General features: G+C 43.7%; 2 protein-coding genes and 1 long non-coding RNA gene across 4 annotated transcripts; 1 reads left to right on the top strand and 2 right to left on the bottom strand.

Moving 5' to 3' along the window:
* Positions 1–373: 373 nt before the first annotated feature.
* LOC116372515 (balbiani ring protein 1-like) lies at positions 374–816 on the bottom strand (the record flags this gene model as incomplete). The annotated part of the gene is made up of 1 exon (XM_031821327.1): positions 374–816. A coding segment is annotated over exon 1 (443 nt), but the record flags the coding sequence as incomplete, so codon positions are not given.
* Positions 817–8224: 7408 nt separating this feature from the next.
* Positions 8225–11606, bottom strand: LOC109881746 (uncharacterized). Its single transcript, XR_004209145.1, has 3 exons — positions 11323–11606; positions 10805–11052; positions 8225–8455 (listed from the first exon to the last, which is right to left on the bottom strand). It is a non-coding gene; the product is annotated as an uncharacterized LOC109881746 (long non-coding RNA).
* Positions 10619–16658, top strand: LOC116372517 (vascular cell adhesion protein 1-like). 2 transcript variants are annotated; one of them, XM_031821331.1, is made up of 5 exons: positions 10619–11090; positions 13896–14162; positions 14966–15331; positions 15511–15750; positions 15837–16658. In XM_031821331.1, the coding sequence occupies exons 2-5, from the start codon at positions 13997–13999 to the stop codon at positions 15908–15910; spliced, it is 846 nt and encodes a 281-aa protein (XP_031677191.1). In that variant the 5' UTR covers positions 10619–11090; positions 13896–13996; the 3' UTR covers positions 15911–16658. The 2 variants fall into 2 exon arrangements, with proteins under 2 accessions (XP_031677191.1, XP_031677190.1); XM_031821330.1 differs by lacking the exon at positions 10619–11090 and adding an exon at positions 12541–12774.
* Positions 16659–18707: the final 2049 nt, after the last annotated feature.

Below are 18707 nucleotides of genomic sequence, written 5' to 3'. Positions count from 1 at the left end.
CTCTATGGGTTCTCTATGGGTTCTCTATGGGTTCTCTATGGGTTCTCTGGAAAATAAGTCAGTTTTATCAGTTCCCGAAAACACCTTCCACGTCACTCATTATTTTCCATAGACATAACCCTCGTTGATTAACCCTTAAGTACACCGCGGGTATGATTAGACCAATATTTTTACTGGTCTAATTACTTTGTTAACCAATTTATAATTGCATAAGGTGTTTTTTTTTTTATATATACCTTTATTTAACTAGGCAAGTCAGTTCTTATTTACAATGACGGCCAACACCGGCCAAACCCAGATGACGCTGGGCCAATTGTGTGACGCCCTATGGGACTCCCAATCATGGACTATTGTGATACAGCTGGATTCGAACCAGGGTGTCCGGAGCCCATGGCCAAGGGCTGTGTCCAGGTAGCCGACTCCCTGCGGTTGGAGCCGACTCCCTGCGGTTGGAGCCGACTCCCTGCGGTTGGAGCCGACTCCCTGCGGTTGGAGCCGACTCCCTGCGGTTGGAGCCGACTCCCTGCGGTTGGAGCCGACTCCCTGCGGTTGGAGCCGACTCCCTGCGGTTGGAGCCGACTCCCTGCGGTTGGAGCCGACTCCCTGCGGTTGGAGCCGACTCCCTGCGGTTGGAGCCGACTCCCTGCGGTTGGAGCCGACTCCCTGCGGTTGGAGCCGACTCCCTGCGGTTGGAGCCGACTCCCTGCGGTTGGAGCCGACTCCCTGCGGTTGGAGCCGACTCCCTGCGGTTGGAGCCGACTCCCTGCGGTTGGAGCCGACTCCGACTCGACTCCCAAAACACGCTTTAATGCACATTTAGGGCTAATTAAACTGATGCATTTGGCTATGTTCAACTTCAATACACTGGCACCATGAAGAACAGCTTAACCAGTCATTGATAGCCTAATATATACTTTTGGTGAATTTATGATGCATTGCTAGACGAGACAGATAACCAAGATATAGCCTATGCGCACGGTTGTGTCTGCCCCGATGATCCTCTGTCTAACTCGCTGGCTCTTCTTTCTCTTCACTATGAAAAACGCTAGAGTGTGTTTAGAGTGTGTCGATAGCCCCTACTTTAGTGAACTTGTGCAAATACAGTATTGCGATAGCCTACATCTTTTGATTACCAATGCATGGTTCTGGCGGTGCCGCCTCCCATCTCTTTCTCTCCCCCTCGCTCTTTCTTTGCTGTGAGTTTGTTTTCAAAGTAGACTACAGCAAATAGATTCCTTAGTGGAATCGAAGCTTAACAAGGAATAGATTCGACTCCCCACCACTATATCCAGGCACGCCACTTGGCGCATAAGAACAGCCCTTAGCGGTGGTATATTTGCCATATACCACACGTCCTCTGGCCTTATTGCATAAGTATACATGACGACTCTCTTATTCTGAAGGATTCCAAACAAAAACCGTGACCCGGAAATATTTAGTTATTCTTCAAATCAAATTGTATTGGTCACATACACATATTTAGCAGATGTTATTTTGAGTGTAGCGAAACGCTTGTGTGCCTGCTTCACAGCGCCATTATTTTGATAGAAACAATACAATTACTACAAGTTATGTCGACATAATGTTATCATGCAAATTAAGAAGTTGTGATAAACGGTTCAGAGATTAGCTGTTTTCATAACAGATAGCAAGAGTTTAGCAACGGTTAACCCAGCCAATTTAGCTACCTAGTGGTTCAGATTAACGTTGCTGTAGTTATAAAGACATTTTGTTTAGCTATATGTGGCTAAACAATGGGTTGGCTGGTTAGCTGGTTAGCTAATTCCTCGCCACAGTCAGTTTACTCACAATGAGACGACAGATGGCTAACTATTAAGTAAAAGTCACCTCAACCGTTACCCCGAAATGATGTTAGTTTGTTAGCTAGATATCGACACAAACGGGTTGGACGGGAGCTGTGTAGCTAGCTAGCTAACAAGTGGCTTATCGCTAAAAGCTAATTTAGCTAGCTGGGGGAACAACAAAGCCAGGCCGCGGCAACCACTGCCGTTTAATCATGTAATGCGTTAGTTTTACAGACCGTGTTACAAGCTCACGTTTAACATGTTTTTTGAAATTAGCAATAGGTTACCTTGAACTGATTTCCTGTAGCTAATTATTTAGCCGAGAAGAACTTGATGAAATGGCGAGGTCTCGTAGAGCAAGCGGAAACATTCACCCACTTCCCGAGTGCGTTTGGTCTGGTTGATGAGATGCGGCAGAAAATGTTCGTGAGCGTCGTATCAGCGTAGAGTCGTGCTTCTGGCGGAAATGCGTCTTCTTCTTCGGTGTGGTTTAACGGCGTTTGGCATCCAATACATGTTGCATTACCGCCACCATCTAGACTGGAGTAGAACTTCCTTATAGTTTGTTTGAAACAAATAAATGAACATATACCCTACCATACACTAACTCAAGATAAAAATCTTTCATTCTGCCCCTGAACAAGGCAGTTAACCCACTGTTCGCCGGTAGGCCGTCATTGTAAATAAGAATTTGTTCTTAACTGACTTGTGTTAGAGTTGCGTAAATTCAAATCTGGTATCAGGATAAATATAACAGGATAAATATAACAATACTATGTATTTTTTATTAGCTAAGTAATAAATGGCAAATGCAACTTTCGTATATACGGGCTCACTGTAATACCACGCAGGGCAGAACAGAGAACTGACAAGACGTATGTAAAACAGTATTCTTTATACTTGTATTTATACTTGTATCCTGTATTTTACATTATAGCCATTTCCATATATATGATTGAATATTATCTGCTGCTGGCTTGTGTGGATGTATGTATGTGTTATGCAACATAGCTGACTTGAAACATTGTTAAAAGTATCAGGGCCATGAGACCTTCTCATGATGGAAACGGCATTAGAGCCTGGATGTTCTTCACAAGCAACATTTACATCTATCAACAGAAGCGCCAAGAGGCGGGGACCCGCCTGAGCGCCTGCAATAGGCTGAGCAAGTTTAAACCACGCCCAGTCTCTACTGTGATAGGCCAACAGACGGGTTGGAACTGTCTATCACAGTAGAGACTGGGCGTGGTTTAAACTTGCTCAGCCTATTGCAGGCGCTCAGGCGGGTCCCCGCCTCTTGGCGCTTCTGTTGATAGATGTAAATGTTGCTTGTGAAGAACATCCAGGCTCTCATGCTCCATACCGTTATCTCGCACCTGGCTCCTGTTATCTAACAAAAGACCGCTTGTTCTCGCAACACCCCGCTCTGAATGCACCCCTCCCAACTAATTTGAACAGTTCCTGTCTTCATGCTTCTCTGTATTTTTCCATCATGAGAAGGTCCCATGGCCCTGATACTTTTAACAATGTTTCAAGTCAGCTATGTTGCATAACACATACATACATCCACACAAGCCCACAGCAGATAATATTCAATCATATATATGGTAATGGCTATAATGTAAAATACAGGATCCAACACTTGCCTAGTTAAATAAAGCTTCTTAGACCTATTTTTCCCCCTCCATTCCTCCTCCGTATTCCAAGTACAGTATAAGTCTCCTTATGATAATACTGCACTTCTCCTGACATACATCTTGTTCTTGCGTTCTCAAGGGACGCCATTTAAAACCAGCCAACCAATCACAATCTCCGTCCAATCAGCACGAACCCCTCGGGATGTAGCGCTAAACATCCCACTTATAAAGCAGCTGCTTCGTCTTGATGTTCTTCTTTATCAAAAGCTACTGCGATGCTTTTCCATTTCTAACAAGCACGCTCTTCCAACCTCCATCCACCGTCTCGCTCTTCCAACCTCCACCCACCGTCTTGCGCTTCCAACCTCCATCCACCGTCTCGCGCTTCCAACCTCCATCCACCGTCTCGCTCTTCCAACCTCCATCCACCGTCTCGCTCTTCCAACCTCCATCCACCGTCTCGCTCTTCCAACCTCCATCCACCGTCTCGCTCTTCCAACCTCCATCCACCGTCTCGCTCTTCCAACCTCCATCCACCGTCTCGCTCTTCCAACCTCCATCCACCGTCTCGCTCTTCCAACCTCCATCCACCGTCTCGCTCTTCCAACCTCCATCCACCGTCTCGCTCTTCCAACCTCCATCCACCGTCTCGCTCTTCCAACCTCCATCCACCGTCTCGCTCTTCCAACCTCCATCCACCGTCTCGCTCTTCCAACCTCCATCCACCGTCTCGCTCTTCCAACCTCCATCCACCGTCTCGCTCTTCCAACCTCCATCCACCGTCTCGCTCTTCCAACCTCCATCCACCGTCTCTCTCTTCCAACAGCCATCCACCGTCTCGCTCTTCCAACCTCCATCCACCATCTCACTCTTCCAACCTCCATCCACCGTCTCACTCTTCCAACCGCCATCCACCATCTCGCTCTTCCAACCTCCATCCACCGTCTCGCTCTTCCAACCTCCATCTCGCTCTTCCAACCACCATCCACCGTCTCGCTCTTCCTAACCGCCATCCACCGCCTCGCTCTTCCAACCTCCATCCACCGTCTCACTCTTCCAACCTCCATCTCGCTCTTCCAACCACCATCCACCGTCTCGCTCTTCCTAACCGCCATCCACCGCCTCGCTCTTCCAACCGCCATCCACCGTCTCGCTCTTCCTAACCGCCATCCACCGTCTTGCTCTTCCAACCGCCATCCACCGTCTCGCTTGATTTGTCTGACGGAAAGAAGTCAGGCAAAGCAACAACAACAAAAAAAGATGCAACAACTTAAATGATTTTTCCTGAGTTACAGTTCTTATGAGAAAATCAGACCATTCAAATAAATTCATTAGGCCCTAATCTATGGATTTCACATGACTGAGAATACAGATACGCATCTGTTGGTCTCAGATACCTTAAAAGAAATGGGCCTCAGGATCCAGTCACATTTTTTTCTGTGCATTCAAATTACCATCGATAAAATGCAATTGTGTTTGTTGTCCGTAGCGTATGCTTGCCCACACCATAACCCCACCCCCACCATGGGGCACTCTGTTCACAACGCTGACATTAGCTAATCCACACGAAGCCATACATGTGGTCTGCAGTTATGAGGCCAGTTGAATGTACTGCCAAATTCTCTTAAATCACATTGAGCCGGATTATGGTAGAGAAATTAACATTAAATTATCTGGCAACAGCTCTGGTGGACATTCCTGCAGTCAGTATGCCAATTGCAAAATCTCTCAACATTTGAGACATCTGTGGCATTGTGTTGTGTGACAAAACTACAATTTTTTTTGAATTGCCTTTTATTGTCCCCAGCACAAGGTGCACCTGTGTAATGATCACACTGTTAAATAATCAGCTTCTTGAAATGCCACACCTGTCAGTTGGATGGATTATCTTGGCAAAGGAGAAATGCTCACTAACAGGGATGTAAACAAATTTGTGCACAACATTTTGAGAGAAATAAGGTTCTCGTGCTTATGGAAAATTTCAGGAATGTTTTATTTCAGCTCATGAATCATGGGACCAACACTTTAAATGGTGCATTTATAGTTTTGTTCAGTGTGGATTTCTCAACCAAAACAAGACAGCTGTCATTACATTATATTTCTATCTGCAGTGTGATGTTATATTATTACAACGGTCAGTGTATAGCATCTGTTATCCTTCATTTATTATCACCATGTTACTATACTGACTTGTCATCGATAAAGACAATCTACCAACATAATCCCCTTTCAGTGAAGAAGAGGAGCCACACAGACAGTTGGAACTGTTTGTATTTATAATTCAGTTGAAGGATAGTTGACAACATTTCACAGTTTACAAGCAGATCATGACATAATAACACACTCATATTGTTGACTTTGGATGCCAATTAGAGGTCTTCATATACCCGAGACCCGGGCCCATTCTGGTCTGAGATTCTAACCTGTCCCTCGGGTCCTGTTTGATTGTCATCGCATCTCGGGTCTACGTAACAACAGCTGATAGATCCGAATGGACCCGACCGTGGCTCTGCATAGTCTATAGCATATATATTTTACGCTAATCAGGTGAAATGATTGACTTATAGAAGGCCTAGCCAACATATAAAGACCTTCTACTGATTTGAATTATGTATAAAAAAATATTTACTACTGGAGTCTATGGACTTATTTTGTGGGCCCATGGTCAAATGTAGTGCACTACAGAGGGAATAGTGCGCCATTTGGGACTCTCAGCCCCCAGTATATACTATATATAGACTCAACCCCAATATATACTAAATACAGACTCAGCCCCAGTATATACTATATATAGACTCAACCCCAGTATATACTATATATAGACTCAGCCCCCAGTATATACTATATATAGACTCAGCCCCCAGTATATACTATATATAGACTCAGCCCCCAGTATATACTATATATAGACTCAGCCCCCAGTATATACTATATATAGACTCAGCCCCCAGTATATACTATATATAGACTCAGCCCCCAGTATATACTATATATAGACTCAGCCCCCAGTATATACTATATACAGACTCAGCCCCCAGTATATACTATATACAGACTCAGCCCCCAGTATATACTATATATAGACTCAGCCCCCAGTATATACTATATATAGACTCAGCCCCCAGTATATACTATATATAGACACAGCCCCCAGTATATACTATATATAGACTCAGCCCCAGTATATACTATATATAGACTCAGCCCCGGTATATACTATATATAGACTCAGCCCCGGTATATACTATATATAGACTCAGCCCCCAGTATATACTATATATAGACTCAACCCCAGTATATACTATATATAGACTCAGCCCCAGTATATACTATATATAGACTCAGTCCCAGTATATATTATATATAGACTCAGTCCCAGTATATACTACATATAGACTCAGCCCCAGTATATATTATATATAGACTCAGCCCCAGTATATACTATATAAAGACACAGCCCAAGCCTTCTCAGATGCTGTACTGCTCATTTAAACAGGAAGGCTCCAGGGCAGGTTTTATTTTGGACAAACTTATCAACAACCTAGTCGTGAAAATCTGACCTGAGTGCTTGAATGAAGTCCTTCTCGACAGAGAGCATGGACAGTGCATTTAGCCTGCCGTTGTTCTGTTGCCAAGCGACCGCGGAACCCGAGGTTTTTCCCGAGAACACGGCAACACCTGGACTCTTTTCAGAGTGGGGAACCTTCTGTCAGACTCGGCGGTCTGCATGGGAGTGGTGATGATGATTTTGAGAAGAGAGACCGTCTCTGACAAAACATCCTGGAGGTTGAGCTCGCAGATTGTTTTCAGTAATGACGGAGCTGTTGTACCCCTGTGGAGCTCCGTGTGTTGGTACAGAGAGGTCAATTCATCCTTCAGCTTCCCAGTGTTAACCACCATATCTTGGCAGCACACTGTAGGGCTGAGCACGGGAAACAGCCTACGAACTTAACAGAAAAGCGTGGGATTCACCAGTTTGGCTGCGATTAAAATGGTCGCTACTTTGAGAAAAACCTGTGATGCACATGTGTGACGATGACGTCACATGCCTTCCTCATGACCGCTGCAGTTCTCTGCGTCTCTTGTCGTTGTCCGACGCAGGGCCTACGTGTGCTGTGGCCTCAGCTCTCCCCTGTTGGGCTTGAACGTACTTCTCGAAAACTATCAACTGCCTGTTCGATGTCCGCCACGACAACATCCCTTTTGTGTATGTTGACAGTGAGAACATCCACCTCTTGCATGACCAAATAGAACAATTCTAGTAGTTGTAGGAACGTGGGGTCCCTGAGTTTAGCTGACAGGCCGTAAGCCTCTCTGATAGGAATCCTGGTCCCACATCGGCTGTGTCCTAATATCCTCCACACACTTCAGAAGAGCAATATGCTCTCTCTCTCTCTCTCTCTCTCTCTCTCTCTCTCTCTCTCTCTCTCTCTCTCTCTCTCTCTCTCTCTCTCTCTCTCTCTCTCTCTCTCTCTCTCTCTCTCTCTCTCTCTCTCTCTCTCTCTCTCTCTCTCTCTCTCTCTCTCTCTCTCTCTCTCTCTCTCTCTCTCTCTCTCTCTCTCTCTCTCTCTCTCTCTCTCTCTCTCTCTCTCTCTCTCTCTCTCTCTCTCTCTCTCTCTCTCTCTCTCTCTCTCGTGGTTGCCATATGTTGGATACTGTTCCATTTTTTCCATTCCAACCATTACACGCTGTCGTACACGTCGATCCAGAGCATCCCAAACATGCTCAATGAGTATGCAGGCCATGGAAGAACTGGGACATTTTCAGCTTCCAGGAATTGTGTACAGATCGTTGCGACATGGGGCCGTGTATTATCATGCTGAAACATGAGGTGATGGCGGTGGATAAATGGCACGACAATATGGGCCTCAGGATCTCATCACCAAACACCAACTGACATCTTTCGTCGTTTTCTCAGCTTGTCATTTCCTTAAAACTGGTAAAAACAGATGACATCTTGCATAGGACCAGTCTTTCCACTGTTATGGAGTTATGGTGCTTCCTCCCCGGTCCCTAAACGAAACAGACAACTTTACTGGTGTTAACTAGATTACTAATGCATTCATTCTAACGATGTAAGACGTTATTCTGGTGAGCATTTCTTTATTTAGTTTTCTGGGGCAACAAGTTATGACAGAAGAGAAGCTGCATGTATCAAACTATAGTTGACGAACAAAAATGGCCGACCAAATGTCAGAAATTATAATATGGTTCTACCAAATGTCAAAAATTATAATACGGTTCTACCAAATGTCAGAAATTATAAACAGAATCTTGTCTAAATTAGGGGTGAAAGTAGCCAGCAGTAAATTCATTATGGCTAAATTATAATAGAATTATTATGGTGGATCTAACTGCGCAGGTAGCCTACCTATTGAAGGGATTTGTTTGTAAATCAGATGAAAACAGCAACACACAACACCCGTGATATGTGAAACTGAGCCCGCACAGACTGCAAAAACTACAGTATACGGGAGGAGATGTTTACATGCCACAGTATCCTGTCTTAGATCAGCTCATCCCTGGCATCTTATCTGGGGGTTTTCATAACCGGGATACAAGCTTTTTTCAGGTTATTGTAAAAACGGGATATGATATGTATACGCGTCAACTCAAAAACAGAAGTGTTGAGTATCCTGAATGATAACGGGATATGGGTGTTTATATGTAAACATGGTCAGTGGCTAAATCACAGTTAAATCAGAGTCATGTAAAATCCCTTGAGAAAACATTTTAAAACGCATCTTCTGAATTAAACGAAGATTAGTATTTTGCCGTTTGGTATCTCTAAAAAAGGTACTATGGGATAATGATCACTGAGATCATATGCAAATACTCCACTATAGAGAAGTATTTATGGATGTTATTAGTCAGAATTGTATAAATCAATGAGGAGTTGACACGATTTTTCACATTTAGGAACAATCGAGTCTGATTAAAATCAATGCATATACTCTTTAACCCCCTTGTATAATACAAAAAGATTCCCATCAAAAAATTATATTATAATAATAATAATAATAATAAAAAATAAATCATAATAAAAAATTAAAAGAATAATAATCATAATAATAAAATAATCATAATAATAATCCATCTATTTAATATATAGATTGCTGTTTTGTTGTTGTTGTATGGGCTGCGCCTCAATCTACTGCATCCACCAATGGCAGCCTTCGGCATCTGCGGTGGAAATTAGGTCAAGCGACAGCGGTGTTTGTCAGACCACGAGACAACCCTGAAAAATGGGTCTTTCTCACGAAAACGTCAGAACGGTTTGGCCTACAAATGACGTACTATGACCACTATGGAAAGACGAGACTCTCACGAACACGATAGTTCACAAGCGTCACGGGAACCTGAAGTCGGTTCTGCAGATCTGAACAACCGTCTGTCTGTAGTGTCCTGTAGTGTCCCGTAGTGTCTGTAGTGTCCCGTAGTGTCTGTAGTGTCCCGTAGTGTCCCGTAGTGTCTGTAGTGTCCCGTAGTGTCCCGTAGTGTCTGTAGTGTCCCGTAGTGTCCCGTAGTGTCTGTAGTGTCCCGTAGTGTCCCGTAGTGTCCCGTAGTGTCTGTAGTGTCCCGTAGTGTCTCGTAGTGTCTGTAGTGTCCCGTAGTGTCTGTAGTGTCCCGTAGTGTCCGAACAGCTTGGGGCTCCACATATTGTTTTGTTCTAGGACGTAGTGTCCCGTAGTGTTTTGTTCTAGGACGTAGTGTCCCGCAGTGTTTTGTTCTAGGACGTAGTGTCCTGTAGTGTTTTGTTCTAGGACGTAGTGTCCCGTAGTGTTATGTTCTAGGACGTAGTGTCCCATAGTGTTTTGTTCTAGGACGCCAACCAGACTCGTCTGAAGGTAGCCCGGTACCAGTTACAATAAATGAATGGAAGTAGACATAGTCTAGTGACAAAAATATGGGTCCAAAAATGTAAAATTATAAAATGATTGTTATCTGTTCTTCCATGTATGAATCTGTTATTTGATGCATTGTATTTCTATGGGCTAAAAGCAGTAAGGCCAAATTCAATGTTTAATAAAATAATTATTATTTTATATATTTTTTTTTTATACCTAAATCAAAAGAGCTAAATGATGCTTGGTATGACCAGCTTACTTTGCAGTTCTTAAGTAAAGGGATTCCCCCACGAGTTACCTATTTCCGCTGCTTTGCAGAGCTAGCGGTGAACAGACACGTCATGAGTCAAGCCTTTTATGTCACTTTCCAGTTCTAGGCTACAGGGAGAGAGAGAGGGGCAGAAGGCAAACCCCACCTAACTAGATTCAATGAATGGCATCACTTGGGGAATGTTTAGGTCACAACTGTATTATTTTGTTATTGACATCTCTCCATACATCCAACCTCACTGACCTGGAGGAGCCATATCAGCATTTCTCTCCTCTTCGACTTGGACCTCTCTCTTCTCCCCCTCTTCCTTATCTTCTTTGATTTCTGCGCTTTTCTTCTTTAACATCTCCCTTCTCCTCCTTTTTGACAATCACATTGAGTTCCAGTTTTTGACCGCAGTCCTCCAGCTTCACTGACACCGTCTCTGGACCAGGCTGTGAGCTTCTCTGGACTGGAACGCCACAGCCAGAACCCGGTTCAGACATGGTGGGCTAGAGGTGGGTCAGTAGAACCAGAGGCGGTATAAATGGTGAGTTTAAAAAAACAATCCGGTTATACCACATTTGGGAAAGGGGTGCAATGTGAACGCTGATGTGGTAGTAAACATAGCAAGCTAGCTTACATTTGAGACATTTAGCAGATACTCTTATCCAGAGCAACATACGAGTGTATAACTTTTCGTAGCCAAAAGCAATAGCTAAATACTATATTATGGACAAAAAACACAATGCATAGTGTTAGCTAGCTAGAAAGATACCAACCTATTGAGCTGCCGTCACTTTCCAACCCAAGACAATGGCTAGTGTAACGTTAGCTAGCTTACAAGCTAGGATAACAAACACTTTAAAAGACTCAAGAGTTTGTCTGAGCCATGCGTTATTTAAATAACACATTAAAGTTCCAAATGAAAATCTAAAACACATTTAAACGAATTTCCTAGTTACCTAAAATAATTTGTTTGTTGGGATGAGAATATCGGTGGAAAACTATTTGACGCCAGCTAAGCAATAACTTCCGGGTGACGTCATTTTGGGTTGAAAAAATCCTTCAAAATAAGAGTCGTGTCCTGTAAACCGTGTGTAAATGGGTTATGAAGGCGAAATAAACGATTGGAAATATATGCACAATTATAATCCTATCGTATACTAGTTATCAAACATGTATTTCTCCACTTATGATCAGCTCTGTGTTTAGCCTTCTCCTATTATTTTGGAATCGCCTACTATTCAACACACTAGCAGACATATTTATTTATTTAACCTTTATTTAACTTGGCAAGTCAGTTAACAACAAATTCTTATTTACAATGACGGCCTACCAAAATTACATAAAAATATAGGACAAAAACACACATCACAACAAGAGACAACACAACACTACCTAAAGAGAGACCTAAGATGACAGCATAGCATGGCAGCAAGACATGACAACAACATGGTAGCATCACAACAAAGTAGCAGCAGAAAACAGGGTACAAACATTGTTGGGCACAGACAACAGCACAAAGGGCAAGAAGGTAGAGACAACAATACATCACACGAAGCAGCACATATCACACAAAGTATCTGATACTTTAGTGTGTATGTAGGTAGCCTCCTCCTATTCAACTCATTAGCAGACATAGTATCTGATACTATAGTGTGTATGTGTGTAGCCTCCTCATTAGCAGACATAGTATCTGATACTATAGTGTGTATGTGTGTAGCCTCCTCATTAGCAGACATAGTATCTGATACTATAGTGCGTATGTACTGTGTGCTGTAAATGGTGTTTGTGTTCTGCCCACCCTTCTTACTCCACATTGTGTTTAGAGACAAGCACTCTCTCCTCCCTTCCTTCCTCTCACAGGTCTGCATCCCAAATGGCACCCTGCGCCCTAAGTAGTGCACAATATAGGGAATAGGGTACCATTGGCCATAGGACTCTGGTTAAAAGTAGTGCACTATATAGGGAATAGGGTGCCATTCTTGGAACGCGGTCGTAGTCAGAACAGTAGGAACACCCAGGTTAGTCACAGGACAAACCCAAAAGACGAAAGAAAAGGGACAATGAGCTGGACACACACACACACCGGAGGAGATCAGCTGTCTTCGTCTCAGTCACTAAGATAACTCTTGAGGGGAGCATTGTGCAGCTACTGATCTCTCAGTGAAGGAACAGACGCAGCATGCACACACTCTCTCTCCTCCTCATCCTCCACCTTCTGAAGCCAGGTGAGAGTGTGTGTGTGTGTGTGTGTGTGTGTGTGTGTGTGTGTGTGTGTGTGTGTGTGTGTGTGTGTGTGTGTGTGTGTGTGTGTGTGTGTGTGTGAGAGAGAGAAAATGAGTGAGAAGGAGAGAGGAGTGATACAGAGCAGTAGATCATGAAAGAGATTTAGTATTTAGAAAGGTGACTATTAGATCACCAGGAAACAATTGGTTTAAAAAAAAGAACTTATATCATACTTCCTGTATTTTTTTAAATTATATTTTCTATTATTATCTATATCATTAGTATCATTATTATTAGTATTATCGTCATTATTATCACTGCATTGATGGGAAAGAGTTCTCAAGGTAAGAATTCCACTGTACTGTTTTACAGCTGTTGTATGCTTTGCAGGTGGCGAATCAACTTTGAAATTATGATTTCAGATGTCTATTATGTTTAGGGTTATATTACACTACGATTGAGATTGAGTTAGATAGAGATGGCGGTTGAACAAATACACACACACACACACACACACACACACACACACACACACACACACACACACACACACACACACACACACACACACACACACACACACACACACACACAGTGCTATCATGACTGTACATGTATTGCCTATGTCAGTGAATGTAAATGAGATCATAATATCCCAAAGGACCACTGAACACTGTTCATAGAGAGGAATGAGGTAATTGGCTAAAAAATGGTCACAGAGAGATGATTGGCTAGGTCAGGGACTCCTTCCTTCCTGTCAGGAACTCCTTTCCTCTCCTCATTGTTGGATATTAAGTGTGTATGTGTGTGTGTGTGTGTGTGCATGCGTGTGCTGTTGCTGTGTTTGGCTTTTGGCGTCGTCAGCATTCTCTGTCAATGACACAGGTGAGGTCACTTCCCTTTCCTCCTGTCCCACCAGCACCCTCCTCCCCAGCTCTCTCGCTCTCGCTCTCGCTCTCGCTCTCGCTCTCGCTCTCGCTCTCGCTCGTCTCTCAAAAAGTGTGTAGTCTGGTTTCCTATTTGCGTAATTGTTAAGACGTTGATTTCCTGACACTTCCAGGCTCTCCACTCACAGACATAATATCTCTCCCCTCCCTTCCCCCCCATCCGTTTCTCTCTCCAGGCGTGTGTGAGTCCTGTTCCCTGGTGGTCAGTCCTGCTGGGCTGGTGGTGAAGTATGGAGCCCCTGCTTCGGCCAACTGCACCTCCGATACGGTCACCTCTATGGGCTGGGAGCCGAGCCTAGGAGAATCTCCGCTCTTTGGCACTGAGGTGAAAGAGCTGACTTGGAGAGTAGACAGCCTGACTGACTGGAATATAACGCCTCAATGCTTTGAGATCTCTGAGGTGGGAGGCCAGTGTGCCAGAGTGCTGAAAGTTACTGTTTACAGTGAGTAACTTCCCTCGTATGTTTGCTCTCTGACTGTCTCTCGTGTCTCCCAGTATCTTTTGTCTGTGCAGAAACCTGTTAGTAACACACTGACCAGAAACCTGTTAGTAACTGATCAGAAACCTGTTAGTAACAAACTGACCAGAAACCTGTTAGTAACACACTGACCAGAAACCTGTTAGTAACTGACCAGAAACCTGTTAGTAACACACTGACCAGAAACCTTTTAGTAACTGACAAGAAACCTGTTAGTGACACACTGACCAGAAACCTGTTAGTAACACACTGACCAGAAACCTGTTAGTAACTGATCAGTAACCTGTTAGTAACTGACCAGAAACCTGTTAGTAACTGACCAGAAACCTGTTAGTAACACACTGACCAGAAACCTATTAGTAACTGATCAGAAACCTGTTAGTGACACACTGACCAGAAACCTGTTAGTAACTGACCAGAAACCTGTTAGTGACACACTGACCAGAAACCTGTTAGTAACACACTGATCAGTAACCTGTTAGTAACTGACCAGAAACCTGTTATTGACACACTGACCAGAAACCTGTTAGTAACTGACCAGAAACCTGTTAGTAACACACTGACCAGAAACCTGTTAGTGACACACTGACCAGAAACCTGTTAGTAACTGATCAGAAACCTGTTCGTAACACACTGACCAGAAACCTGTTAGTGACACACTGACCAGAAACCTGTTAGTAACTGATCAGAAACCTGTTCGTAACACACTGACCAGAAACACACTCTGTTCATTTCAATGGTGCGTGTGTGTTTCCCTTCCTCCACAGAGCTTCCAGACAGAGTCTCCATCAGATATGTAAACCACTCTGGTCCCGTGGTTGAGGGGCATCAGTACTCTCTGCATTGTCTTGTCCAGAACACCGCTCCTATTGAGCACCTCAGAGTGACCTTCTTCAAAGTCTCTACCAATGGTGAACGGACAGTGTTATACACACAACCACTGAACAACGACATTCAACAATTGAACAATGACATGAGGCAACCGGTGAACGAGAGCTATTCCCTGCAGTTCTCCCCTACTAGTGTTGATGACGGGGCCCAGTGGTTTTGTTCAGCCATGTTGGATCTGGGACCAGAGGGACCCCGACCTCCTGCTGTAATGGAATCAGACCGCCTCAACACCACTGTGCACTGTGAGTCCATCTGGTGATTTGTGACTCGATTGGTAATGTCTATCTGTACAGATCAGTACTGTGGGTTATGATGGTTGTAAAGATGACAGGGATCAAATGATGGGCGATGTAATTGAGGTCATGATGATGATTATAATATGATTGTTTCACTGAAGTTTCGTATCCCCCCCCCCCCCCAGTCGCTCCTGAGTTCTCCTGTTCTGCCAAGCTAGAGGTGCGAGCGGGGGAGGGGCTAACTTGTGAGGTCAGAGGCAATCCCCTCCCATCGGTCACCTGGCTGAGAGACGGACAGATACTGACCCCGCCCACACACCTGAGCAGAGAGGATGCTGGGAATTACACCCTCATGGCTTTGAACCGTATCGGAAGAGCCAATCACACAGTGGAGGTGGAGGTCCTACATGACCGTGCTGCTAGAGGTCTGTGTGTCTGTCTGTCTGTCTGTGTGTGTGTGCGTTAGAAACTGATTTTTAAGGTGTTGTTCAACTTCTGTTTCCCTCCACAGGAGCTTCCTGTCAGGCTGCTGGGAGTGCCACGGTGGCTGTGCTGCTCCACCAGCTCATTCATTGGCTATATTGAATGATTATTTTATTGATTGAACGGTTGAGTTATTCATTGACCAATCAGGACACCGATCTCTGTGCTGGAGCTTTGTGATTTGACAGTGATCTGTGAGGGCAGTCTTCAATAGATCTGGAATCAGAGTTAGTAGAAAACCCTTTTTGCCTAAATGTGAAATGAGCTGTTTTGAAATGTGTTATTTTGAAGTAGTGCTATTGAACAGGTCTGTAATTAAGCAATAAGGCCCGAGGGGGTGTGGTATATGGCCAATATACCACGGCTATGGGCTGTTCTTATGCACGACACAACGGTATAAATGTTTATTTCAAATCCTAACCTTAAATGTTTATTACTAATAAACTATATAAATGTTTCGGCCTAATCCTAACCCTAACCTTAATCCTAACCCTAATCCTAACCTAATCCTAACCCTAATCCTAACCCTAATCATAACCCAGTCTCTAGCAACAGATCTACCATAATCCTAACCCTAATCCTAACCCAGTCTCTAGCAACAGATCTACCATAATCCTAACCCTAATCCTAACCCTAATCCTAATCCAGTCTCTAGCAACAGATCTACCATAATCCTAACCCTAATCCTAATCCTAACCCAGTCTCTAGCAACAGATCTACCATAATCCTAACCCTAATCCTAACCCTAATCCTAACCCAGTCTCTAGCAACAGATCTGCCATAATACTTATTGAATGTGTTTGTTGTCTATGTCTTTTGTGACGAATAAAAGTTGACCCATAAACTGTCATTGGTTTAACATATTTGTTATCAGGTTGGCTGCGATGATGATGATGATGATGAGTGTGGGTGGATGTGTTTGTGTGTAGGTGACGTAGCTGCGCCATGTTATGCATTTTCAACCAGATCCACAGGAGAAGAGTCGTCACGAGTTACCACAGGGTTTGTGCTAACCGGGATCCTTGGGATGTCACTAACCTAAATCCTAAACCTAACCACTACCATCTTAAATGTCGACTTCAATGTGGTAGTGCGGTATGGACGTCCCAGGGATCCCGGATAGCGTGGATCGTTACCACAGCCGTAAAGTAAAAAACCCTGCATGTATTTTTACAATTCTCTTCTTAAAATCAGATTTTAAACCAACCCCAACCACACAGAACGCACACTCGGCAGAATGATGGAGACGACAGGGTCAGTCCTGGTATAAGTAGAGCTACTGCAGGACACGTTGTTAATGTTGTGGCTCCAGACACTGATACCAGACCTGTTCAGAATTCTTGTTCTCACACACAAATGTGTCACGCAAAAAAAAAAAGTTCACTTTAATAGTTACTCAGATTGACTTGATAACCTTTCTAATGAAGGCTAGGTCAAAGGTCATCAACCTGACTGCGTCTGTGGAAAGAAAAACTACCATGTTGAAGGTCATTGTGGAAGCTGCAACAGAGTTTTTAGGAGTAAACAGATGTTACTGTCTCCATGATTGTTGATATGTAATACCAATGATGGAATGTCTCAGTATGATGATAATTAGAGTTGTGGTTTTTTGTTATCCTTCAGTGGAATGTCAGAAGCCTTTTTGCTAACTGGTTAGAAGCCTTTTTTGCTAACTGGTCAGAAGCCGTTTTGCTAACTGGCCAGAAGCCTTTTTGCTAACTGGCCAGGAGCCTTTTTGCTAACTGGCCAGGAGCCTTTTTGCTAACTGGCCAGGAGCCTTTTTGCTAACTGGTCAGAAGCCTTTTTGCTAACTGGTCAGAAGCCTTTTTGCTAACTGGTCAGAAGCCTTTTTGCTAACTGGTCAGAAGCCTTTTTGCTAACTGGCCGGAAGGCTTTTTGCTAACTGGCCAGAAGGCTTTTTGCTAACTGGCCAGAAGGCTTTTTGCTAACTGGCCAGAAGCCTTTTTGCTAACTGGTCAGAAGCCTTTTTGCTAACGGGCCAGAAGCCTTTTTGCTAACTGGCCAGAAGCCTTTTTGCAAACTGGCCAGAAGCCTTTTTGCTAACTGGCCAGAAGCCTGTGCTACGTTCCTAAGGGAAGGTCTTGTATATTGTAATATAACTGTCCCATCTGAATATCAATGATGTGATGGTGGAAATCTACAGTGCAGGTAGTAATATTAAGTTACAACATTATTTTTTTTTACAACCCATGTCGTCGACTATCTGTAGCGATGTTTGATGAAATATCAGGAGGATTGGGCTCTAGGGAGATATGGTGTGGCGACTAGTAGTTTATGGGAAAGCACACATACAGATGCTAATGCTCTTTCATTATTTGTTACTTTTATTTCTTATTTTTTACTTATCACGTAGTTTTTCTTAAAACTGCATTGTTGGTGAATAAGGGCTTGTAAGTAAGCATTTCACTGTAAAGGATCGACACCTGTTGTATTCGGCGCTTGCGACAAATACAATTGGATTTGATGGTAATATTGTGGAAGATACGATGGAAACAAGATCATTAGTGTGTCATGATGATGGATGTGGTGCAATAGTTGATGTCGTTACAGGGGTTTTATTTTTATTTTTGACCTTTATTTAACTACGCAAGTCAGTTAAGAACAAATTCTTATTTTCAATTAAGGCCTAGGAACAGTGGGTTAACTGCCTGTTCAGGGGCAGAACGACAGATTTGTACCATGTCAGCTCAGGGGTTTGCAACCTTCCGATTACTAGTCCAACGCTCTAACCACTAGGCTACCCTGCCGCCCCTCCACTCTAACCACTAGGCTACCTGCCGCCCCTACGCTCTAACCACTAGGCTACCCTGCCGCCCCAGGTGTGGAAGGAAATTACATTGTAGACCAGTTAGCCAAAATAGTTTTGAAATTAGATATC

Source organism: Oncorhynchus kisutch, unplaced genomic scaffold (assembly GCF_002021735.2).
Source record: "Oncorhynchus kisutch isolate 150728-3 unplaced genomic scaffold, Okis_V2 scaffold3961, whole genome shotgun sequence".
NCBI classification, from domain to species: Eukaryota; Metazoa; Chordata; class Actinopteri; order Salmoniformes; family Salmonidae; genus Oncorhynchus; species Oncorhynchus kisutch.
The sequence above is the reverse complement of the archived record's forward strand: the minus strand, read 5'-3'. Positions and strand labels throughout refer to the sequence as shown.